A 25,726-nucleotide genomic window follows, 5' to 3' on the forward strand; every position below is an offset into this window, starting at 1 on the left:
GGTTCAAACATTTACGGGTTTGATATCAACATCCTTGAACATAAAATTACTTAATATCTAAACATTCAATATAAAAATCTAAAAATCATTTAAGGGTCATCTATTGTAAATTAACATTAAAGATAATTACAAGGGTTGATCTTATCAATATTAGTATGGTGTATAAAATAATATAAAATCGCTTTTTATAGGCATATGAAACTTTCATTAATATTTCAACAATAATGTTGATGTAATACTATAATATTTAACAGTTTTACTGATAAAAGTTTTTCATCAGCATGAGATTACAATTCCATCAATCAAAATTTTACTAACTAATTCATCGATAAAATGCATTCGTTGGTAATGCCATTTTTTATTGTTAATTCTATCAGTAATAAAATTTTTAAAACAAATTGTTTTACAGATGAAAAACACATGTTAAAAAAATTACCCGCTGTAATAATTTTGTTGGCATAATTCTGTCGGTGATAGTAACATATGTAGTAAATTTTTTTCAATTCTCTAAAATATATAGTCAGATTAAGTTCATTTGTATTCCTATTAGTAAATTACCGATGGACTAATTTCATTGGTAATAATGGCACATATAATAAATTTTTTTCCAACTTTTTGAATAATACTAATAGATTGTGTTTGCCAATAACTCCATCCATGATAATTAAAAAATATTTTTAAAAATAAAATTGTATAGAATACTTAAGATAAAATTATATTGAATATTTTTAAAAATAAAATTATATAGAATGCTTAAGATAAAATTATATTAAATAATAAAAAAATAAAATTATTTAAAATTGATATATATAAAAATAAACTTGAATAATATAAAATATAAATATTCATTATAATATTATTTGTATTCACTCGAGCATCACTCGAGCAACGGGAGAGGGGAAGAATAGAAAGAATAATCCAGCTCACAACCTTTAAGTTAAGAGAGTCATGACTGATGTGAGGAAACGACCCGAAGCCCAAGGAAAGGATAAGGATCGAGATTAGGGCACATTGGACGGAGAAGCCACTAAAGCGCGTTTTCATGCAGGGATCATTGCCAATAAGATCAAGCTAGACCTGCCCCACCCGGGATGCAAGTCTGTTTAAAGATCGAAATTGGATAGTTAGGTCACGCAAGAATGGGCGTACCAAGGGAGATCTTTCGACCATTTTGTTTGACCCAAGGCACGTCTTCATCAAGCTCTCAAACAAAGAAAATATACAGTAAGAGATGAAATCAAAAGTAAACTAGAATAATAATGATGGCTCTAAGTAATGGCAAACATACTTAATAATTTGGGATTGCTGTCTAAAACAGAAACTCAATCTTAATCTTTGACTTTAGGGCATGCGTGTGTCACGAAATACAACTTCTTCAGTGCTTTCAGTAAGTCATGAATAACTATCTATCTATTCTTACACGGCTCGTTTCCCACATTTTGGTAATCTCAGCCTGGAAACAAATTTTACCCCTCCCGAGAGTTTCTGCGAAGGAGGACTGGCGGTGTCAGTTGTTGCTGGGATGGGGAGGGTAATGGTAGAGGCTGCAATAATTATGATGATGACAATAACAATAATAATTAATTATATGATATATTGCGAGTTTGATGACTTTAGGTAAAATATTATATTTTTGTAATTAAGATCTTATATTAATTATTTAAAAAAGTGTCTTATGACAAACAAACATCTACTTAATAAATAAAAGTGGAGTTTGAAATTTAAAAAAGCATGAATGGACATAGTTTAATTCTCATTGTAAATTTAAATCTAATGGTTTATATTAGGTGAGAGAAAAAAAAATGAAAGATAACTAAGTTGTTTTTATTTTTATCAAATAATAAATTCTAATAATTAAAAAAAAGGCTTTTGATCAAGGAATGAAGATTAGTTAATTAACAACTCATTCTTATTCTTATATGTTTTTTATAATCAGAATGAGTTGTTAACTTGTGGATAAAATATTTTTTAAAAATAATTTTTGAGATGCGCAATCTTCTTAGTTTTTTTTATTGTACATATATATATATATATATATATTTAATTGTATTTTAAAAAAATAAACCTCAATCAACTTCCATGTATGAATTTGGGTTCGTTGTCTGCTTCTTACCACGTTGCTGTAGAGTCGAGACTGGGATTGAAGTGACATGTGATTGACTAGAATTTACTAGAATTTCTCAATCAATCAAAAGGTAATCAGATAATTAATCACAATTATTGAAAGTGTTCATAAATTAAATCCTTGATTGCACGATGCACGAGGTGAACCAGCACTAATCTTGCACTTTAGCATGCGTGTGTCGCGAAATACAATTCTTGTTCATCTTCATTTACTGCTTTCACTGGTTCATCATCTTTCTATTTTTTACACGATTTTTCTTCCAAAACTCTATTCACAATAGAATATTGATTCGAACTCGAGTCCCTGGAAATTATACCCCAATTGACCATACTGAGAATTGCTTTTGAAGGCCGGCTCCATTGAGAATTCAACATCAACATCACAGTAATAATATTTCACCAATACAATCATCTATTTAATTTGTCCAAAAAGCTTTTGATCAAGGAATGGAGATTCTCATTAAAAACAATTGTTAGTGTTTAGTTACTATTTTAAAATTAAAACCATTCTTCATACTTTAATTCTATGTATGCTCATATGAAACTAGAAATTGTAGGTCTAAGACTCCTATATTTAGGAACGGAGCTAAAAAAATGAAATTAACGGGGGTAAATTAGAAAAAATATTAAAGGGGGTAAATTTTCAGATTTTTTAATTTTCCAGGCTAAAACTATAAACATTATTAAGGAGGGCCCGAGTAAAAATCTCCTCGCAAGAGCTGGCCCCTGCAAGCTCCCGTCTCTACCTTTGCCCCTGTCGATCTCTCCTAATAGAATCGTGAAATTCAAACCAAATATTCATATCTTAATACTCTTGACTCTATTTTTCAATTTAAATATAGTAGGGAGAAAGAGGATATAGATGGTGTTTGAAAATGTAGGTCAATTTTATATTTTTAAAAAATTATTTTTTATTAAAAAATTATTTTTTTATTTTTTGAATTTTTTTATACTTATTTCAAAAATAATTTTTTAAAATAAAAAAATTTAGTTTGATATATTTTAAAATAAAAAACACTTTAAAAAAACAACTACACTCCCAAATATGTACATATCCTCTTGTAATTTTTATTTTGTTAAAAAAAGATTTGTTCAAAAATATTTTAAAAATAAATTTATTTTATATTTCTATATCTTACACGTTTTTATCCCTTTCCTTTTTCCAGTATTTGTCTATTTTATCCAGAGATATGTGAACTCCCGCGATACACCGTCACTTCCATTTTTGTTTCTTTGCCCTGCAGCGGAAGCAAAACGAATTGCACTTATCCTTAAGTCTCATTACTATCAACCCTAACGGTCAAATGAAGACTCGTATCAATCACGCCGCTAATGAGGCGGTGCTTCAATGTTCAGCAAATTAACGAGGACTCGTACGGCAAGTTCTGAGCCATATGGAAGAACTAGCTAGTCGTGGTGGTCCGAAGGGAATGTCTTCTAGTGTGCGCTTGTGTGTTCCATGTTTTGTAGTCGAATGTAATACCATAAATGTCGAGGATAAATCAAACACAACTACGATTAATTGATGTTGTTCTGTGACATGTTTAACATTATTATTAAGCTCTAAAAAAAAAAACAAAATAGCACCGCCAGGACCAACAATAAACTGATTTCTTCCAGCTTCTTACGCCGGAGAAGTTGTAAGAAGGCCATGAAAGTCAAGAAGAAGACACTAGTTGTTTCTTGGATTGATTAAATAGGACGGTGGCATCACGTCAGATTACCTGCCCAAACTACCAAATAGAAGAGTTGAAAATCGATCAACTTTTGTATGAAATTCCTAGAAATTTCTATTCATGAGGCTGTATGGGAGTATCTTCATTGATCTATTTGATTTGGATTTCACGTTATGGCGGGGTTTGTTGGAAATTTTAAGCACGTAAATTTTAACCAGGATTTTGTGGAGTTTGATTATTATTATGAGATTATTGGAACAAAGATCATGTATAAATTTTCTTTTATATTTTAAAATGACAGAAATTCATCTTAAAATTATATTAAAATGGATTTAATTATTTTATGTTTTTATCTTTATCTATTTAAGAAAAGAAGTTTCGTGTCTTTTATATTTTTTTCTATTTGTTTTATATTTTAAAATAACAGAAGTTCACTTTAAAAGTATTTTAAAGACAAGTTTATTTTATATTTTTGTCTTTATCTATTTAACAAAACAAGTTGTGTTTTTTATATCTGTTCTTTGTATTTTTTTAATATTTTAAAATAACAAAATTTTATTTTAAAATTATTTTAAAGACGGATTTAATTTATATTTATATTTTTATAAATTTAACGAATCAAGTTTTGTCTCTTCTATGTTTGTTCTATATTACAGGACACATGACAGGTATACAATAGCATAGTTGTATTTTAAAGACCAACAGGCAAATTGAATTAATGAGAAGCATATGAACATAATCATCAATGCTTTTTGATTCTTCTGTGATACAGAGCTTTCTCCCACGAATCTAGAGTTTCTACCAAGTACTCTCCCTTGCCACCACCACCACCAACACCATTCTTACCATAAAAGCCAAATTCAATCTGTTAAGTGCAGTCCATAAATATGGTAGACAACTAGATAGAGCAAGAACGTAAACAGTAAAAGGCCCCTATCCCCACATGCCTACATGGGTGACAAAAAAGCCCTTAGACATTGGTGAAGCAATTCTTCACTCTAGACTTGGGGGGTAGGAATAAGAAAGTAAAAAGGATTAGTGATTCTGTGTGGTCACTTGGAAGATTATATGAACACAGTAAACAGGAGTGATAGACAATGGATGGTGAATTCTTGGACCTACAATAAAGAGTAGGCCTTAGCAAGAAATTGTATAACATCTGGATAGGCTTGAGTGATTGTTTAGAGTGTCATTATGATTGTTTTTTAAATATTTTTTATATTAAAATATATTAAAATGATATTTTTTATTTTTAAAAAATTATTTTTATGATTAGTGTATCAGAACAATTTTAAATATATAAAAAAATTAAATTTTATTAAAAAATTAATTTTTTTAAAAATATAGGGTAGCTAAAGTTTCCAAACTGTTTATATGAGTGTGCATATATATCCATATCCTCAATGGTAAAATTCGCCCGTGTAATGAAAAGTTGTCTGGATTTGTTTCCTATTAAATTAATACCATATATAACTAGAGAGGTCACATTAGATGTTTTTTTTTTTGTCTTTTATTCTTTTGGACATCTATAAATCGACTTCCTCTCCCGCTCTCACCATGACTAGAACAACCAATTCTAATACCTTGTGCGATACTGCTGTTAAAACCATCTCTCAGGGGAGGGAGAGACAGAGACAGAGATAGAGATAGAGATGGGAGGGATTCTTGCTTACGTTCTCATCTTTCTTGCAAGTGTAGTGGCTTATATCATTAAGAAAAGAAACAACAAAGAACCCTGCACAGGAATTAAGCTCCCACCAGGTTCGTTGGGATGGCCTTACATAGGAGAGACTCTTCAACTCTACTCTCAAGACCCAAATGTGTTCTTTGCTTCCAAACAAAAAAGGTTCTTTTCTTGGTCCACTCTTAATTATTTCCCATGATCATCTTTGAATCCTTCTGATTTCATCATTTATTTCCCTCCAATGCGTGTTAGTTTTCTTTTTGAACATTTTGTTTGCATGCAATTGAATGTGGTGTACATGGTGATATAGGTATGGAGAAATATTCAAGACCCATATTCTTGGTTGCCCTAGTGTTATGCTGGCTAGCCCTGAGGCAGCTCGGTTTGTGCTTGTGACTCAAGCTCATTTGTTCAAGCCAACGTATCCCAAAAGCAAGGAACATTTGATCGGTCCGTCAGCTCTTTTTTTTCATCAAGGAGATTACCATGTCCGTCTAAGGAAGTTGGTTCAGGTATCCTTGTCTCTGGATGCAATTCGAAATTTGGTTGCTGATATTTCAGCTACAGCAGCCTCTACCTTAGACTCATGGGATGGTGGACATGTCCTTAACACCTTCCAAGAAATGAAAAAGGTTAGTTGGTGCGGTTCAATATGTAGTCAACATTTAGCACAGATCAATTTTTTAATGCCACTTTTCTACTTTTGATATGTTGTTGCACCCAGCCTAGATTCTATATGGCTTTCTTTAAGTGTTAATTCTTAGTGAATCTTTACATAGTTTTATATTCCTTGCTTGTGCAAACGAGCCCTTTTAAAGGTCCTGTTTGCACTATTTACATGCTCTTACTCGGAATCCTTATAATTCTCATGGATTTGTGCTTTATCTTTGCAGTTCTCTTTTGAGGTAGGAATACTAGCAATTTTTGGCAATTTGGAAGCCCATTATAGAGAAGAATTGAAAAGGAACTACAGAATTGTGGATAAAGGCTATAATTCCTTTCCAACAAGCCTCCCGGGAACTCCTTTCAAGAAGGCAGTGCTGGTGAGCGTAACAAACAAGAGTACATTTGCCATCAGATTTTGTTATATGATGTCTCATAAATTGTCCTTCGACATGCATTGACTCTTCAAATAATTTCTAAAAAATGGATGTCCTACAGGCAAGAAAGAGGTTAAGCAAGATTCTTGGTGATATTATTTGTGAAAGAAAAGAGAAGAGGTTGCTAGAAAAGGATCTCTTGGGTTGTCTGTTGAACTCAAAAGATGAGAAAGGAGAAGTCTTAACCGATGACCAAATCGCGGATAACATTATTGGAGTGCTCTTTGCTGCTCAAGACACCACAGCTAGCGCCATGACATGGATTGTCAAGTACCTCCATGACAACCAGAAAATTCTAGATGCTGTAAAGGTATGATTAAGAACAAGCCAAGTCATCAGCAGGGTCTGGAATAAGTCTTTCTCACATTTGTTTCTTGTCTGTCTTTGAATTCTATTTAAAGATACAGCAATTGTATTAATTGTTGATAATTATTGATGATGATGTTTCCTATAGGCCGAGCAAAATGCAATTCGCAAACTGAATGATGAGGAAAATCAACCATTGAGTTGGAGTCAAACTAGGAGCATGCCATTAACCCACAAGGTATGCAATCATGTTACAGAGCTGTGATTTTAACACTTCCAAGCACAAGGCATGAATTTTGGGACTGTAAATTTGTAGTTCTACTTATTTGCCTAGTGGGATATCATTTTGTTATACAAATGGCTAACAGCAAGAAACTACGGGCTGGCAGGTTGTGCTGGAGAGCTTGAGAATGGCAAGCATTATATCTTTTACATTTAGGGAAGCAGTGGCTGATGTCGAATACAAGGGTAATAATAGGAAGAACAACTCATATCTATTTGAATTTCCAGAAACTCATATCTATTTGAATTTCCAGATATCTGAATCTAAGACTCCTATTAGAAATCCAAGTCCCGACAGTTAGGCTATCCCTGGAGACCTACCCATATCGATTTAGCGAAAAAACTAGGTGTCCTGTTCAGATGGGGTGGTCAAATTCGACTGTATTTTCAATATTCGGAGAGAAAATGCAAGATTAAAATCATAGACGATCCTGCTTAGATGGAGTGGTCAATTGAGCTTATATTGGATCTGGCCACAATTCTTTCAACATTTATCATAGAAATTGACGTTTAGGGAAAGTGACTCACACCGAACTTTGTGACAGGGTACTTGATTCCGAAAGGTTGGAAGGTGATGCCTTTGTTCAGGAACATTCATCACAATCCAGAATATTTCAGCGATCCTCAGAAATTTGATCCTACAAGATTTGAGGTATGAATAAACATAGTAATTTTTGGTTTGTGACCAAGGAATTTCTTTTTTTTTTCAGATTTTTATCTCACTTTGTGTGTGTGTGTGTGTAGGTTGCACCAAAACCCAATACATATATGCCATTTGGTAGTGGACAACATGCCTGTCCAGGCAATGAACTTGCCAAGTTGGAGATTCTTGTTATGATCCACCATTTGCTCACCAAGTTCAGGTATTGCCGAAAATCACAGCAACTATACATTGAATGTATTGTCTGTCTATATTTGGTTAACGAATATGAGATATCCTTCTGCTGGTCCCCTCCAACGAGATTTGCCTGTAAAACTTTTTCCTAATATGCTTGCCCTTAGCATTGCAGTCTAAGTACAGTAGATTTTAGCATCTAAACAGTTAAGTGATCTCAAGCGTTTAATCCAAAACAGATTTAGGGTACCTTGTTGTGGGGGGGGGGGGGGATTATAAGAAATCTAAGAGATAGAGCAGATTCTTGGTGCGTTGCTGAGGGCCTTGGAGATTGCTCAATCTCTGTGTGTAAGGAATTGACAGTGGCTTTTTGTTATTTTGCTTTGCAGATGGAAAGTGGTGGGATCTCAAAGTGGGATTCAGTATGGCCCATTCCCTGTGCCATTGCATGGACTTCCAGCCAGATTTTGGAAAGAATCTACCAGCTAGGATTGGTGCTCTTTTCATGAGCTGGGATGCCATTTTTCTCCAAATTCACTTGTTATTTTAACAAATAGTATTGTATTCCTTTTTAGCCAAGTATTTCTTATTTTTGCTCCTAATTAGCAGAAGGGTCTGAGCCATATCCTCTCCCAAGGCCCATTTGGGGATTGTAAGAGATTCCTATTTTTCATATCAAATCCCATCTCTTATAATTCTCATTCCGATTCATCCATTTTTTTTATATCTATTCTGGGATATGTGTAATAATCTCCACAAGGGTTTGATTCTAAATTAGCAACCATGCATGTCGAATCGATCCAAATTTCCTGAGTTATTGTTATGACACGTCGTACAATAAAATAGAAGATCAGAGCTTTCTAAACTCCAGATCAACTTGTAAAGAGAGATTACATTTTATAAATTCTAAGATTTGTAATAAAATAATTTACAAAACTATTTAAATAAGAGTTTGATCGATCTAGGCTGAAAAGAAAAGGAACTCCAAAACTAGAAAAATAAAGAAAGAGTCCAAAGATGATCGGAAAACTACAGAAAATTCAAGAACATTATGTTGTGAGTCGAATTTGAAGGTATTCTTGAACTTGGACTTGGACTTTAGAACGTATTTCAGGGATGAAATTATTAAATAAAAAATTACAGTTATTTTTATCCAAAAAAAAAACTTGTTTAATACATTCAAACTTCTTTTTAAACTTTATTTTATTTATCTAATGTGTAAATATATTTTCTATGCATGTTGAAATATACGCTTTTCAGGTGAGCTTGCTTTTAAAATATGCTTAGTATTGTAATAATTTTTAATTTTAAGCCATAGAAAAAGGTTATTATATTAATCAAATAGTTACTATTTTTTACAATGGATGTCGAACATGATTATATTTTATATTTTATTTTAAAAAAATTAAAATAAAATATATTTTTTATTTATCTTATATTTAAAAGTCTATCTCATAATAGTTTTCATTAAATACATATTTTTTTAAAACCCTAAGGAAATGTATTTTTTTAAAATTTATTTTAAAAAAAACTAGTAAAAAAAGCTATATTATTAGTGTATTTGGTATTATGATATCATATTTGGTATTATAATACGGTTATTTTTTTAAAATATTTTTTAATTTTTAAATAGTTTTTTTAAAATTTTTTAAAACTTATATTAACAATATAGAAACATGAGGGAAAAAACAATCAGAAATTTTGGAACTGCAGCCCATCTTGAGTTGAGCAGCATCACATTTTTTACATGGCCACGTGTCTGTCTGAGAAGCGTGGTCACGCATTTGGCCCCCTGGGGAGTCCTCTGAAAGAGGCTGCACGAGAGCCATTTGTTGCCCGGTGATTGGCCTCGTTGCAAAAAGAAGGCACCTCTGGCTGGAAGGCACCTCTTAAAGGGCACAGACTTTGGCTAGCTACAAATCTTTTTCTCGATTATGGTCATGGACCCTACTAAGATGTGGCTACTGGAGCTTGATAGCCCTAATGGTGTTGTATTTTCTCAAGTGGCTCCAGATTTCACGATATCTGAAGGACGCCCGGTGTCGGAGAAGAATTTTTGCACAGGTTTTTTCATATTTCCTCAATCATATTGCAGTGATTTTGTACGGTGGATAGTAAGAGCACTTGGTTTCACCGCACCAGCCAATCAAGCAATGTGGGCCCACTCCCTGTATTTAGCTTCTCTCTGGAGGACCTGAGGCGGCCCTCCGGAGGGCTCTCACGATACAGGATCAGGGAATCCTTGGAAGAGGTTGCCAAAATAAACGACATGCTGTTCGTTCATTGGACGGACAGATCATTGTGCTGAATCTCTCGATAATTGAAGACATTGAAAGTGAATGTCATGATTCATGGACGACAATGTGGTCCTTATTGTAGGTTTGCTAGGTTAAGATGCGGGTGGACTAGTTGGTTGGATAAAAAAATAGTTTAGTTGGTTTATTTTAAAATAATATTATTTTAGATAAAAATTAAAAAATAATTATTAGGGTTGATACATTGCTCAAGTAATTTGAAACTTAAAACGAATTAGGTTTTAAAACAAAAATTAAGAGAGAATTGACATAGTATAGAATAATTAAAAACAAAAATTGACCACTAATTTGGTCAATTCAATGCAAACTTAGTCAAAATTCCTTGATTATTTTTATTTATTTTTTAAATAATATTATTTTTTTAATAAAATAAAAAATTTATTTGACTTGAATTATTTTAAATAATATTATTTTTTTAAAAAAATCAAAAATTTATTTGACTTGAATTAACTCAAGTTAACCCACCCGATACATAACCATGTACTTGTCTCAAATAAACTCCCCAGCCAACTCTCCAAAAATAGAAATAAAACAATCTAAAATCTTGAATTAAATGGAAAAATCAAATTTACATAAGAATCCAAAATTTCCAAATTTACATAAGAATCGTAAATAAAATATAGAGAATGGAGATCAAATTTAAAAACAAAAAATGAGATTATAGAATCAAGGATGATATTGAAAACAAATTAAAATTTGATTTAAGGATTCAAAATCAAAATTGAAAATCAAAACATTAAGGGTCTAACCTTAAATATCAAAGGGTAAAATTGAAAAGAAAAATCAAATTAAAAAAATAATCCAAAACAAAAAATAAAAAACAAGAGAATGAACAAATTTAAAAAAAATAAGTAAAAAACCAAGATTATGGATCCAAAAATAAAATTAAAAACAAATTAAAATTTGATAAAAGGGTTAGGATCTAAAATTTGAAATCAAAACATTGAAAGCCTAACATTAAATATCATAAAATTTTAAATTGAAAAGAAAAATCAAATTCACAAAAGGATCGAAATCAAAAATAAAAATCAAGATTATGAATTTAATGATAAAATTAAAAATAAATTAAAATTTGATAAAAAAACTAAAATATAAACTTAAAAATCAAAACATTAAGAACCAAATATGAAATGTTATAAAATAACAGAACAAATTTATTTTTTTCATGGCTAACATGAAATTCAATAAGAAGGAGAGAGAGAGAAGAGAAAAAAAGAAAAAAAAGGGTAGTTGGTGGCAAATCACCATTCAAAACATTACATGAATTGTCCTATGTGAAAGAGGGTATCATGAAATTTCAAATATCGTGGTGAAAGATGATATTATTCAATTTAACTGGTATTATTTTATCTAATGTTGACTCACATGTTACTTAAAACATGTTTTTAGAGAGCAATGTAAAATAATAAATTTATTATTTAAATCACAGTAAATTATGAGTATGTGCAGTGAAAATTCAATATTTTTTAGCATGTATCCTTGATCATAATATAGCTTCTTTTTTAATAAGAAAGAATCGGTGTGTGGTAAATAATATGAGATTGGATTCCTTTCCACCAGGACTCTTGTGGTCTACCTTGTTTTGGTGTTTCCTATATCCTGAATTTTCCGCGCTAAGAGTATGTATACTCTTAGTAACAACAATGATAATGCCATTCGTATAAGCAAACAGCTTCAACCATGACTTAGAGCATGCTTCAAGCTTTAAACATTTGCACTTGTATAGAATGTCACAAGATGGTGGCTCATTACCTCTTGCAGCTGCAGCAAAATGACCAGCACACCTTAAAGTTATGAAGTAACCCCCGCTCCCTTCAAAAGCAGAAACCGGACTAGCACATCACGATACTGTTGATTAAATAGAAACAACAGAAGTTCGAAGATGGACTTGTATGCTTAAAGAAAAATTTATGTTCCAAATGAAGCACACCCTATATATTATTGCAGATGAATATGTCCTATATGTCACTTAATCAAATCTGTCTCCACATAAAGTATCACATTACTTTTGTACATAAGTTTGAGGTTGGACAGAACCATATTCAACTTAAGTATCTTGAGCTGCTGGTGAAGTGTATTTCAGAATTGCTCCAAGAATCCTCTCTTTGTCCCTGGTAGGGAAAGATTCTACCAGCACTCCCCTTTTATAGAAGTGGAAGAGGGGAACAGTCTGCATCGATTCAGGTTCACTCATATCAATATAAATATCAACTGGGAAAAAAACGATCAGTGGGATGCATAGTGCGATCGTAATGAACAAAAAAGAGCATTTAGATACCATATATTACCTTGATTCTAAGTCGTTCAGCAACCTCAGATTGTTCATCGTACTCATCAATTACCTGCATTAAAATAGCATAGTCGGAAACTCTCATTCATTTGAAACCAGAATATAAAAGATATGTTTCTTGGTTTATTGCAGAATAAAGTCATGCTGAAACTGATGGTCATTCAATCAAAATAGGCCAAAACCTCGCTAGGAGAGTCCAACAATGACAATAGGTGCTTTGCTAGAAAAAGCATCCTTTTAAATTGAGCCACCTTCAGATTAATATCCTCTTACTTAAATGGTTTTCGGAAATTGTCTGCTGATTTTTGTTAATATATTTGATAGCACAATTCAAATAAACATCAAGTTATCACAAACATCCTACTTTTTTGCTGGTAGCTTGTTGAGGGAGTACCATATTAGGTTGATGATGGTCACTAACTCCCAAACATTTATGTGCTTTTCGTGCATGGTCCTTGAACAGTATTTAGAAATCATATGAGTTGTGCAATCTGGACAAATTAAGCTTACAGAAATGCTCACATTATGCTTTAAGAAGGTTACTGCAGCCTCTTGATCACCAGAACCCTTGCACAATTTTGCAAACCCCTGCTCTATATACTTGCAGCTTCCACAAGAAGTGCGATAAAAATCTACCACCACTAAAGAATCAGTTTCTTTGGCCTTCTCAAGAATTCTAAGGAATTCCTCATCAGTCTTGAATTCTCTAACACAATCCACAGGACAGAGATCATCATCTTCATCGGATAATTCACCTGGGTTTTCATCAACCACAGCTTTGATTCTCCCAGGCCGCCAAGCATCATTGTTTTTTGGAAAATTCAAGCCTTCATATTTAGTGATAGAGGGGAATTTTGCCTTCATAAGACATGACTTTTTATTACCTCTACGAGGAAGCATGCTTGGAGCTACACAAGGAATTCTACAATCAAGTTGTCTATCTGGGTTCCTTCCAAAACCGAAAGAGGCCTTGGAATACAGAATGTTCTGCTTTTGCATGACAACATTCAGCGAGACTCCGCAATCTATATGCTGATTAAAAAAAACAAGAATTTTACAAGCTAAACTTTTGGCATATCAACAACAATATATCCATCAACTGATATATTCATCATCCAAAAAGTCCTCACTCTTCATATCATTCCATCAACTGAGTGGCATTCAGTGCGTCACTATACAAAACCAGAAATATCAGAATTATTACTTCATTGGAAATATCTGAAATTAAAAAAAAAAAAAAAGATATTCCAAAGGATGTCATGAAAAGGTTGTCCTAAAAATACATTTCTTGATATTCATGTTCCTAAAATTATACAAATAATATTTCAAATTCTCTTCTTACCACCAAAAGTGGGATAAAAAAAACCTCCCCACACATATCATGTTTAGTCTATACAAAAAATAATCTCTATGCGGTCTAACAATTCTCAAATTTTCAGTTTTTTTCCAATATTACATGACACTGTAACAAAACAATTGAAAGGGAAACAATTAAACTGAAGTGGGTATTATCTTTCCAACTTCGATCGACAAAGCAGAGAATTCAAAGACTTTAAGATTGCCTGAGTAAATGTGGTTGCCATGAAAAGTTTAAAGTAGAAGATTCAGATATTATAGATTATGTTAGAGAGGTTACCTGTTGCAATTGGAGAAGAAAGGTTCGCGCTTTTTCCATATCCTGTTAAGCTTCAAAACTTCGAATGAGAAGATGACAGACAAGAGACACCATATCCGTTTCTTTTTTTCCCGTACATGCTCTCTCCAAAATTCCAAGCTCGATCTGTTTTCCTTTTTTTTTTCTTTGTTTACACTCCTCTCTAATGGGCCAGTATTTAAGTCTGGCTAAATTAGCCTGGACCATTACAAGAGGCTGCAGCCTGAATGGAATAGGGCTAGGAGTTCAAGAGGCCGGCAAGTGCATCTGAGTAGTCTCTTGGCATTCGGCTTGGATATTATTTTTTAATTTCTATGTTTTCATTTTAGTTAGAAACCCAATATTGAATCTGTCATTTTATATTTGTTCGTAACTTAGTCATCCATCAGCTCTAGATTACAATATAATTGTTTTGTCCTTTGGCTGTCCTCAAACTTAGTCAAGATTTTCAATCTCGTCTGACCTAAAAGTGTGTTTAAAAAACACAGAATTAATAGTCAACTATGGTAAAGAAACTATTTTGTTTTTTTAAATACTAAAAAAATAACTAACTATGGTAAAGAAACTATTTTGTTTTTTAAAATAATAAAAAAAATAACTAGCAAGAAAAAAAAAAATATATATATATATGAAGGGATTAAGTGGTCCTTTGTGATGTAGGAGATTCCTGGAAAAAAAAACATATTTTTTAATTTTTTTCTATTTTCTTTTTAGTCTAGGAAATTTATTTATTTTTATTCGGTATTTTTATACCTTTTTAGTTTTCTAATTGCAGTAAATAGTTTTTTATTTTTATTTTCTATTCAATATTAGTACTTATATATATATATATAAAGGATTGTAATAACATTTTTGACAAGTAAGATTATGTAAAACAAAAATAAAATATTTTAAATGTCACTTCTATTTTTATAGTGTTTTTTTATCTCTAAATGTTATCACTTATAATAAATATCATTATTTTTTACTATCAGTTTAGTTGTGTGAGTGAATATGTGGGTAATTATGTGTGATATTATTAAAAATCCTGGTGGTAGGATTTCCTACTATAACTTCTTTTTTTTATAAAAAAAAAATTAGGAGATTTTGGTTGAATAACGTTATGGTAGACATTTTCATAGTGATATGACAACACATGAACAATAATAAAATAATTAATTTTAACAAATAACTCTATAAAAACTTCAATTTTAAACAAGAAATAATTAAAACAATATAAAATGATTTATTTTTTAACATTAATTAATCACATGACTTCAACATTATTAAAAAATAATTTGATTGTTGTTATTTTTATATCTATGTACATGAAAAAAAATATTTTTAAAACATTGTTTTGTTAATTTGAATGCGCAAGATCATCTGAAGTATATATAACTAAATTTAGGTTAGGTGGTGGGTTTTTCAAACTAAGTAAGTAGTGAGACGGAGAGTGTTTGGTAACAAAAATTAAAAGATCATGGCCAGACTAAGTAGAAGTTTCTCTATTATTTTCTTTGATTAATGATAAATAAAATAAAATAATATTTGAAAAGTTTATTTTATTATATATATTGATGTCAAACTTATATATTAAAAAATAATTAGATATTATTATTTTACTTTAGTTTATATTAAGTATTAAAATTAATAACAACATAATAACTTTAATTATAAAACTTGAATGGGATTAACCGGGTGACTCCAAACCTAAATAACTTGAGTTTTGGATTGATTTAATTTTTTTTTTAAAAAAAGGATTGAAATTGTCTGAACTCATTAAAAATCTTATATAATAATAATTATTTTTATCTTTATATGCTTTAATTATACAAGTTTAAAATTAAAAGTTCTCTCTCTCTACGAAGTTTAAAATTAAAAGTTCTCTCTCTCTCTGCGCGCGCGCGCGCACACACATGTATGTATGTATGTATGTATTATTTTTCGTTCTCTTTGTACCTTCACTTAAGGATAAAAGTATTTTTATTATTTTTATTCTTGTTTTTTCATTCAATGACATTTTCTCTTTATTGATTTTATCTATTTTGTTATGGAATAATTTGTGTAAAAAATTATTATTTTTAAAATATATTGTTTTGTTAATTTGGGTGCATGAGATCATGTGAAGTATATATAACTAAATTTAGGTTAGGTGGTGGGGTTTTCAAACCAAATAGGTAGGTGAGATAGAAAGTGTTTGGTAACAAAAATTAGAAGACCAAGAATTAACCAGATTAAGTACAAGTACTCTCTGTTATTTTATTTGATTAATGATGAATAAAATAAAATAAAATAAATTTTAAAAATTTTATTTTATTATATATATTGGCTTCAAACTTATATGTTAAAAAAAAGTAGATATTATTATTTTACTTTAATTTATATTAAATGTTAAAATTAATAAAAATATAATAACCTTAGTTATAAAACTCCAATAAAATTAGCGGGTGAACTCCAAACTTAAATAACTCGAGTTTTGGACTGGTTTAATTTTTTAAAAAAAAAGAGGAAGGAAACAAGTAATCTTTACACATCCACTCCATAATTATCTCAAGGATTATTTTTTTTTAAATTTTTTTATTCTTGTTTTTTCATTCAAACACATCTTCTCCTTATTAATTTCATCTATTTTGTTATGGAATAATTTATGTATATTCCACAATGGATGAAATTAAAAGAAACAAAAAGTATATATACCACAAGTTATTATATAAAAAAGGATGGAAACATAAATAAAATAATAAACTAACAAGGCTAATATCTAATTTACCAAGAGTGAAGACTAAGAACCTCTAATCCAATTGCACTTAGAAGAAAAGAGGGGGGAGGTTTCAATTATTTTCACAAAAAATTGAGAGAGAAAACATCAAAATTGAAGGGGATTTGAATGAGATTAGTTTATGCCGTGGGGGAAACAATATCAGGGCAAGAATTGAAAAGGAATAAATGAAAAAATTTTAAAAATAAAAAGGGTTTAGAATTGACCAAGAAGGAGTGCCAAAAACTTTCAACTAGTTGAGGCTTAAAACTTATTTTAATATCATGTAGAATGTTTTAAGCTTGATTTCATAATTTATATTGAATGTAATTTAGAATTAATTTTTTATTTTTTAATTCTAGGTTAGGGTTTATAAGAAAAATTAGAAAAAATAAAAAAATTTGTCTTGTTTGTCGAAATTGGGATGGAAAATCATGAAAACAAGTTAAGATGATAAGTATTTTAAAAAAAATCATAGTAATGTAAAGTATTTAGTGCCCAGTTGCAATATTATGATGAAAGAATGTTATGAAATTTGGGTACAAAAAATAATTACATTGAACAACGAGAAAAATAAAATAAAAAATATTTATTATATGTTAAAAGAAAAAAATTGAAAAATTAGACAACTTCATTGTTCAAATTCCATCTGGACTTAAAACTTAATAGTGATTAAAAATTGGAATAAGTTCCACGTATAAGTCAAAGTAAGAGAAGATATATTTCCAACAAAATCAACCTTATTTAAATCAGAATTATAAAACTTTGGATAAAAATTAAAAATAAAAGAAAAGTCAAATTAAAATTTACTAAACAATTTTGATATTACATTTAAAAATAATCCTAGACGTATCAATGAAAAGAATATAATTCCTTTTTTTTTTATGAAGTTGTAACATAGAACTCAGTTTTTGAAAGAAATAAAATATACATTAAACTAAAATTTTAATCTTAGATTTGTTGGATTACCTTGAAGATATAAAATGATATTGAATTATATTAAGTTAATAAATAAAATAATAGTTTATTGAGTTAGAATGTGAAGTAATTAACCGATGAAGAAATAATAAATGATATTGTTTATGTTGATATAACAAAGAACGATGTCTTAGTTAATTTATAGTTAATAGGTAAATGAGAATTTAATCTCTAAATTAATTGGATGATTCTTTGATTAATGTGTTATTGAAGAAATCAGTTCTTGTAAGTAGAGAGATTAGTGCCCTAATTATGCACTGGTTACTAGGAAATTGAAGAAAATCATTAATGTAGAATTGAAATAAATGCTAGTTTGATAAAATTATATGAAATTGTAGATTATGTGAAATTTAGATAATTACATATTTAGCAGTAATGATAATATTAGTAAATAATTTTTGTGCATAAAATAATTACTTTAAATAATTTATAAAATTTCAGATATTGTATAATGTCGTGATGAATAATGGATATTACATTGGTATTTTGTGTAACCAATGCATATCTTGCTAATATAATTTTGTAACTAAAGAATTCTATAAATCTAAATTAACTATGAATGGTGTATTTTTTTAGTTTTGTTAGAAAACATACGATTGTAATATGCAAACTAAATTTCATGTTTGATTTTTATTAAACTGATTATGTGTTGGGAATTATATTGTAAATGTGTTAATTATTTTATGACTCGAGATATTTTTAGTGAATATAATGATTGATTTTGTTGAAAGAATATGAAGAAGAAAAGAAAGAAAGTTCCCCTTTTAGTAAATAAAAATATATAAAGAAAGAAAGTTACTCTTGTGTAAATTTTATTTTATTTACACAAGAGTAACTTTCTTTCTTTATATATTTTTATTTACTAAAAGGGTAACTTTCTTTCTTTTCTTCTCCATATTCTTTCAACAAAATCAATCATTATATGCAAACCAGGGGCAACTGTCCAGGTTAGGATCTTGCTCCACAAAGTTAATTTCCTTCTTAGTTTTTTTAATAAAATAAAAAAAATCTGATTAGTTTTCGGTCGTCGACTAGTTCAAAAATACTTCTAAGATTCTAGCTGTCTGACTGCCATCCGGCGAGGCTCAACCTCCTGTGCAGAATACTTTTCAGTGGTATACGTCGAAGAAGAAATGCAATACGGCATTTAAAAAAAAAAAAAATTATATACAATGGGCAATTTTCTTAGGTGATTTTTTCTAGTGGTGGTAGTGGCACCCCTTGGTCGCTGCCTTGTTATGCTTTATACCAAGAAAAATAATAATAATAATAAAAACTTTTCATGCAGGTAATGGATAGAAGGATAAACCTAGATTTAGGTACTATTTTGTACATTTATTTTCAATTAAATTTTATGATTACAAATTTCATATCCCAAATGTTATCTGCATTTCCCAATAAAATGTTTTTCATCAATTTTTCATGTTATTTTTTAAATAACATTCATATATTATACAATAAAACTAACACCAAGAATGATGGAGTCAATGAACAATATTAAAAAAACATGGTTGAGAATTGTCTTACAAACTTATAACTTTATTTGAAAAAGAGCATTAAATTGAGATTTAGCTTGTTTTAATAAAATATTATTTAACTTGATTTGATTTATGTAGTTAAATTTATTATTTAAACTTTACTTGATCAAGTTTTTAATTGAACTAAAATATTGGGTTAGTGAAACTTGGTTGATTCAACTTAATTTTTATTTTTTTATTGATTTAATCAAACACAATTAAAGCTTAAATTTAACCAGGTTGATATCAAAGAGTTTTAAATTAAATTAAATTAAAATTAACATGCTGAAACTTGACTAACTTGATTAAATTTTTAATGATTTAATTAAACTTAATCTAAACATAGTCAGATAAATATTTAGGAGTTCTTTTTTTTTTTGAAAAAAGGAAGGAAGCATTTCTTTATAATAATAAAAAAATATTGATCCTAATGGATCTAATAAAATATAAATTAATTCAATAACTTAAAAAAAATGAGATTTTTCAAGTCAATTTCTAAACGAGTCCGACGAAGACACGAGATACGTCATCGACACAATAAAGAGAGGTTCCCAAAATGGAGGAAAGAAACAACCTCATATTTCATCTTCCACCTTCACCAAACTACATAAATAGAAAATAAAAAAACACAAAATAAAATAAAATAAAAAATAAAAAAACAGAGGTAACTCTATGGTATGTTTGCTTGCAGGAAATTATCAATTAAATTCTCATAAATTTTAAGGCCCACTCCTTCCTAATTACTGCGCCTATAATTATCGTCAACTACCTCCATCTAACTGAATAAATAATCTCAACCCTCCCCTGCCCCTCACTCAATTCATCCTTACAAGACCATCTTTCGTCTTTATATATGCCATTCTATCAAAGCAACAGCAGAAGTGGCATAACATTTCAGCAATGGCTACTGTCCAGCTCAAGTCAGACTTTATTTTTGAGCTTTTGAAGCGGTTCCTTCAGACCGACGAGGGTATTGCTGTTAAAAACAAGGTTAACCTTGTCTATCAATTCAACCTCGCCCCCGAGGTAACCCATCCCCGTCCCTTCTTCTTCTTCTTCTTCTTTTGTGATTGTTTACGTATGTTTAGATTATTTTTGTATGGGTTTGAATTGCAGAAAATTGGGAAGGATGAGGTGAGTTATACTATTGATTTCAAAAAGGGCGAGGTTATCAAAGGTATGAGCTTTTTCATCATGTTTACTTTTGTTCTGATCTCAGATTGGAATCTTGATTTGCCCATATATATATATATATATATAGCTTGCAAGTTAAGCTTGCAACCATTAGCATCCTACATCTTGCAAGTAAGATACGTCGGGCCCATCAGATTTTCTTAGGAGATTCCAAACAAGTCTTGTGTTTGGCCCTGTTTCTTGTTACATGGCGGGAGAAACCTGAGAAACAAATCAAAAGGACAAGAATTTTTTTATTTATTTGGATAATGAAAAGAGAGGATCTTTAGTATGTTGAATTAGTGTAGTAGTTGATCCCTTTTATTGCAACCAAGGCTGATTGTGATGGAAGCATTTTAGCTTTGTAGTAGATCATATGAGGTTTTCACTTGGTTGGAGCTTCAAGATCCTGAATTTCTTTTGATATTCTTGTTTGTTTTTGGGTGAGATCAATTAGAAAATGCATTAGATACGAGGATTGTTCTCTCTCTTGCTTACACACATGCATGATCCTTTTGTTAAACAAGTTTAATTGTTATGAAATTTAGGGCCGTACGAAGGAGGGAAGCCTGATACCACATTTACCCTAAGGGATGAAGATTTTGTGAAGCTTGCTGATGGAAAGTTGAATCCCCAGATTGCGTTCATGAGGTGGGAACTTTAGCTGTTCTGTTCTATCACTGCTCGAATTCAATTCATTGCTTGTTCTTCATTTGCGTACTTCAACTTATTCATTTGATGCTTGCAGGGGTGCATTGAAGGTCAAGGGTAGTTTGAGTGCTGCGCAGAAATTCACCCCTGGCATCTTCCCCAAGCGTCCTAAGCTGTGAGCTGCTACTGGGAGACTATACAACCGGTTGAAAGCTGTCCATCAACGTCTGTTATTGTTGATGAATTCATAAATTGTTGGTTTTTTTCATTTAACAGGGGACTGGATTGGAGGCTGTAAGCCTAGAACAATCTTTATAGTCATAAAGCTCCACAATCCTCTCTGTTTATCAATTTACATGCTCTTGTTTCTTGGACTAAAAATCATTAGATTGTGCAATCCTTGGTTTGTTTGCGCACATCTGACATCCACCCCTAAATTGCCATGATTATCACCAACCATGCTCATGTGATGTGAACTTTTGTTAATCACACCTACCTATCTAGTTTTGGGAGGGGGTAGTTTGGACGGGGACTCGAGAATAGTTATTGCTGGCCGCTGCACTCTTGATCTTCTTCTTCCTAATTGCCACTGGTCTTCAATAAATGTCAACAACCGAGGTTTAGAAAGATTATAAATTGGGGAGAGAGAAGGATTACTAATGTCTGATGTCACCATCGAGTGAAAGAGTTAGAAAATCTTGTTGGCGCGCCATTTCTGTTAACTGAAAGCATCTATTACTCGAGTCTCTGGCTGCCACAATGTTGGTATCTGGCTAACGGCTGGATCTACTCAGCATATCAGAAAAAAGGAAAATCACTCCGCTAGGTGAACTAATTCGGAATAAGTGGGTAGGATCACAAGACTCTGAAAGGCTACAGGGGCTGGTTGTTTCGTTTCACTTCTCAAATCTCAACAACTATTAAAGAGCAATGTTATTGACCCTGGACAGGGTAATCAAATGACTTGATCATAGCCAATGTTATTGGGCTGAGCTATCACATGCCACAGCCCAGCCAGCAGTTGCCATGTTTTATAAAAGCTCACGAGTACTATCTCAACTTAAAAAATTAGATTTTAAATAAATTTTTAAAATATAATTTATATTATTTTTTAATATATTCTCTTTAAATAAAATAAAATTTTTTTAAATTTAAAACTTGCAACGACTCATATTATTTTATATTTAATTTTTATTAAATAAATAAAGATGATAAGAGTCGAACTTATGGCTGTTTTGTCATCAAAATTCTGATATCATATCAAAAAATTATCTCAACCAAAAAATTTAAATTTTGAATCAAAATTCTGATATCATATCAAAAAATTATCTCAATTCAAAAATTTAAATTTAAAGCTCTAAAATTTATATTATTATCTGACATCTTGCTTATCAACAAATCTGGGGTCTCATTTATGGTTTGTTTGGATTCACTTCGTGCCTTGTACGCCATTCTTCCTCACATTTCTTTTCCTTCTCTGCCATCTTCCATCTTCAACTTGTGCGTGTTGCCAGCTGCAAGCAGTCTGCTAGCAAAGCTCTTTTAACAATTGCCATTTGTGCTACATTAAATTAACATTAAACACTATACGGTGATTACCAATCGCATCCTCAGACAACTGACAGTATCCCTATCCATTTCACTGGACCAAACCCTTCATTTTCAATAACTGGCATTTCTATCCCAAATTAAAAATCCAACTGAATAGCTGTTGAGATTCCCCAATCAAGACAGATTGCCGTTGCAGCTTTGGTCATGATTTGGAACGTGAAAGGACTTGATGCACAAACATGACCTGGAGCAAGTGTGAAAGGTTAACCCTTTTCCTTTGGTTTCTGTTAGAAAGTCAAGCATTTTGGCTAGGTTTAAAGGACGTTGATAATTCAAGGGATAAGAATCTAGAACCAAGAATTGAAGTCCAATTTTCCCAGAAATTAGCAGAGTCGGCAAAAACATTTTACAAACTATTAGCGCAATCAAGAGAGTAAGCTAGTGCTTGCAGTAACGCAAAAAAATACGTAGTTTGAAAGATATTTTTACTTATTGAACCGTTTTCTTATATTATTGCGTAGAATCAACCAATATGATCTACCAGGGAACTCAATTTGAATATCTTCTCTGAAGACTATTATATTAGGTGGCCAGTTTATGAGAGATTGTGGGATTGGAAAATTATAATCATGAATTGATGCTCTTTTTAACAGGTTTGGTCTCCGGTACGTGTTTTTAGGGCCGAAGGACGGTCGACAATCAGATGACGAACACACCCATCGTATCTAACTCAAATTCTGATTTAGAAATGTTTAGTCATAATTTAATGTACGGTAATTTAACATCGTTAACTTTTCAACCAAATGTGATAACCACTTATAAGAATCAATGCCTACTTTCATACTTAGATTGGATTATTACTGGGACTAGATTAAACTAATCTATCTTATAACAATAAAGTTTAAATAAGAATTGATAGCTCTTTTCATACTAAATTGGATTATTATTGCGACTAGGTAGTGTTTGAATAAGTTAAACTGATATTTTTTTTTAAAAAAAATACTAAATTGGATTATTATTGCGACTAGGTAAAGTTTGAATAAGTTAAACTGATATTTAAAAAAAAAAAAAAACTGGACATAACTTTTAATTGGTCAAAAACATTTAGGCTGTTAGCAACTACTTCTAGCATTGCTTAACTATGACTTTTATTCGTGCTTGACTATGACTTCTTTCAGCCATTACGGACATCTTTGTTTACCCTGTGGATTTTTCGACGCTAGCACGCCACTGAGGCCTATAACAAAGCATCAGAGTTTACCTCCCAACAGCAAAACAAAGAGAATGAGCTTTCTCACTCTCTGCTTCTTCTCTCTCTTTCTCTCAGTTTTCCCTCTTCTCACTTCTTCTTATTTACTATTTCAGGTAAGGCATGAAAATGGCACACATATCCCTCTCAGAACCAAATCGATTCTGTATATGTAAATTTCATTGTTAATGAGTTTGGTGATCATATGATAGGGGTTCAATTGGGAGTCATGTAACAAGGCAGGAGGATGGTACAACTCGCTAAAAAACTCAGTTCCTGATTTGGCTAATGCCGGAATTACTCATGTCTGGCGTCCTCCATCCTCTCAGTCCGTTGCACCACAAGGTAGTTTATAAATATTTTTACATTTTAACCGTCACTTCTTCGTTAATCTATTCTCATATGTTCTTACTATAAGGTACAAAATTTATCTCAACACATTCTAGTTACCTGAATTCTAGCCTCTAGATAGGCTAATTAGGCTCGAACTATCAGGTCAATTCAGTAACTCGTTCATCAAGACCTGCTCAAGTCGGGTCGATGAAATAATCCAGTGTTTTTTAAATAAAACAAAATCTTGAGCCGTGAACCAAGTCTTGAGTCACGTCGAACCCAAGTTTGGTGTTATAACTATGACCTGAAGAGTAATATTTGATGACGAGAAATTTAGTTGTTGCATTTAATTTGAAACATTTGAGATGTGCTTAAAAACAAGAAAACTTGAGAAAAAGCGACAATTTGGTTTTCTTATTTTGATCATTGAATTCCTTTTCAGGAGACAAAACATCTAACGTTCACTTTATTTAAATTTCTTCTAGGATATATGCCAGGCAGGCTTTATGATCTGAGCGCATCAAGATATGGATCACAGGATGAATTGAAATCACTAATTGGGGATTTCAACCAGAAGGGAATTAAATGCCTAGCAGACATTGTCATAAACCATAGAACTGCTGAGAAGCAAGATGAGAGAGGAATATGGTCCGTTTTTGAAGGTGGAACTTCTGATGATCGCCTTGACTGGGGGCCATCCTTCATTTGTGCCGATGACACTACCTATTCTGATGGCAAAGGAAATCCTGATTCAGGAGATGACTTCGAGCCTGCCCCTGATATTGACCACCTCAATCCAAGAGTTCAGAGAGAATTATCAGATTGGATGAATTGGTTAAAGTCTGAAATAGGATTTGATGGATGGCGATTCGACTTTGTCAAGGGTTATGCTCCCAGTATTACCAAAATTTACATGGAAAATACTTCACCAGATTTTGCTGTTGGTGAAAAATGGGACTCTCTTGCTGATGGTCAGGATGGAAAGCTTGACTATAACCAGGATGCGCACCGCGGCAGTATAAGAGATTGGATTCAAGCAGCTGGTGGTGCTGTCACAGCATTTGATTTCACATCTAAAGGGATACTTCAAGCTGCTGTGCAGGGAGAGTTATGGAGGTTGAAGGACTCAAATGGAAAGCCACCAGGATTGATAGGCCTCTTGCCACAAAATGCGGTGACTTTCATTGACAATCATGACACCGGGTCTACTCAACAGATTTGGCCATTTCCATCCGATAAAGTCATACAGGGATATGCCTACATTCTTAAGC

The 25,726-nt window shown here is 31.5% G+C and overlaps 4 protein-coding genes and 1 long non-coding RNA gene across 7 annotated transcripts in view; 3 read left to right on the top strand and 2 right to left on the bottom strand.

Annotated features, from left to right (window-relative positions):
• Positions 1-940: 940 nt before the first annotated feature.
• LOC105129593 (uncharacterized) lies at positions 941-21,213 on the bottom strand. The gene is made up of 3 exons (XR_843105.1): positions 20,765-21,213; positions 2,151-2,160; positions 941-952 (listed from the first exon to the last, which is right to left on the bottom strand). It is a non-coding gene; the product is annotated as an uncharacterized LOC105129593 (long non-coding RNA).
• Positions 5,344-8,772, top strand: LOC105129581 (abscisic acid 8'-hydroxylase 4-like). The gene is made up of 9 exons (XM_011031707.1): positions 5,344-5,646; positions 5,795-6,116; positions 6,378-6,527; positions 6,646-6,894; positions 7,039-7,128; positions 7,280-7,358; positions 7,718-7,824; positions 7,917-8,035; positions 8,397-8,772. The coding sequence occupies exons 1-9, from the start codon at positions 5,453-5,455 to the stop codon at positions 8,494-8,496; spliced, it is 1,410 nt and encodes a 469-aa protein (XP_011030009.1). The 5' UTR covers positions 5,344-5,452; the 3' UTR covers positions 8,497-8,772.
• Positions 12,198-14,391, bottom strand: LOC105129562 (Thioredoxin superfamily protein). Of its 3 annotated transcripts, XM_011031695.1 has the most exons (5): positions 14,249-14,348; positions 13,743-13,784; positions 13,135-13,644; positions 12,611-12,664; positions 12,198-12,492 (listed from the first exon to the last, which is right to left on the bottom strand). In XM_011031695.1, exons 3-5 carry the CDS (start codon positions 13,609-13,611, stop codon positions 12,370-12,372), a joined length of 654 nt encoding a protein of 217 aa, XP_011029997.1. In that variant the 5' UTR covers positions 13,612-13,644; positions 13,743-13,784; positions 14,249-14,348; the 3' UTR covers positions 12,198-12,369. The 3 variants fall into 3 exon arrangements, with proteins under 3 accessions (XP_011029997.1, XP_011029989.1, XP_011029982.1); XM_011031687.1 differs by having other exon boundaries at positions 13,135-13,784; positions 14,249-14,391; XM_011031680.1 differs by lacking the exon at positions 13,743-13,784 and having other exon boundaries at positions 14,249-14,378.
• LOC105129550 (non-specific lipid-transfer protein-like) lies at positions 20,221-21,733 on the top strand. Its single transcript, XM_011031668.1, has 4 exons — positions 20,221-20,524; positions 20,615-20,675; positions 21,220-21,322; positions 21,420-21,733. Exons 1-4 carry the CDS (start codon positions 20,399-20,401, stop codon positions 21,499-21,501), a joined length of 372 nt encoding a protein of 123 aa, XP_011029970.1. The 5' UTR covers positions 20,221-20,398; the 3' UTR covers positions 21,502-21,733.
• A 978-nt stretch (positions 21,734-22,711) lies between these two features.
• Positions 22,712-25,726, top strand: part of LOC105137978 (Tetratricopeptide repeat (TPR)-like superfamily protein) — a 10,309-nt gene continuing 7,294 nt past the window's right edge. Inside the window, exons 1-4 of the mRNA XM_011043946.1 lie at positions 22,712-22,765; positions 24,052-24,238; positions 24,335-24,467; positions 24,941-25,716. Of these exons, the coding sequence (XP_011042248.1) occupies positions 22,737-22,765; positions 24,052-24,238; positions 24,335-24,467; positions 24,941-25,716 (1,125 nt within the window). The 5' untranslated portion in view covers positions 22,712-22,736. The remainder of the gene's footprint in view (positions 22,766-24,051; positions 24,239-24,334; positions 24,468-24,940; positions 25,717-25,726) is intronic.

This window comes from Populus euphratica, unplaced genomic scaffold, assembly GCF_000495115.2.
Source record: "Populus euphratica unplaced genomic scaffold, PopEup_1.0 scaffold2.1, whole genome shotgun sequence".
NCBI classification, from domain to species: Eukaryota; Viridiplantae; Streptophyta; class Magnoliopsida; order Malpighiales; family Salicaceae; genus Populus; species Populus euphratica.

Bases quoted from the DNA above. Each gene is read 5' to 3' on its own strand.
- LOC105129550 (XM_011031668.1), top strand. From the start codon at position 20,399: ATGGCTACTGTCCAGCTCAAGTCAGACTTTATTTTTGAGCTTTTGAAG. The intron at 20,525-20,614 runs GTAACCCATCCC...TTTGAATTGCAG, and splicing joins AATTCAACCTCGCCCCCGAG to AAAATTGGGAAGGATGAGGT. The intron at 21,323-21,419 runs GTGGGAACTTTA...TGATGCTTGCAG, and splicing joins CCCCAGATTGCGTTCATGAG to GGGTGCATTGAAGGTCAAGG.
- LOC105129562 (XM_011031680.1), bottom strand. From the start codon at position 14,287: ATGGAAAAAGCGCGAACCTTTCTTCTCCAATTGCAACAG. The intron at 13,645-14,248 runs GTAACCTCTCTA...TTTTTTAATCAG, and splicing joins TTCTTCTCCAATTGCAACAG to CATATAGATTGCGGAGTCTC. The intron at 12,493-12,610 runs GTAATATATGGT...GAATCGATGCAG, and splicing joins CTGAACGACTTAGAATCAAG to ACTGTTCCCCTCTTCCACTT.
- LOC105129581 (XM_011031707.1), top strand. From the start codon at position 5,453: ATGGGAGGGATTCTTGCTTACGTTCTCATCTTTCTTGCAAGTGTAGTG. The intron at 6,895-7,038 runs GTATGATTAAGA...TGTTTCCTATAG, and splicing joins AAATTCTAGATGCTGTAAAG to GCCGAGCAAAATGCAATTCG. The intron at 8,036-8,396 runs GTATTGCCGAAA...TTTGCTTTGCAG, and splicing joins CATTTGCTCACCAAGTTCAG to ATGGAAAGTGGTGGGATCTC.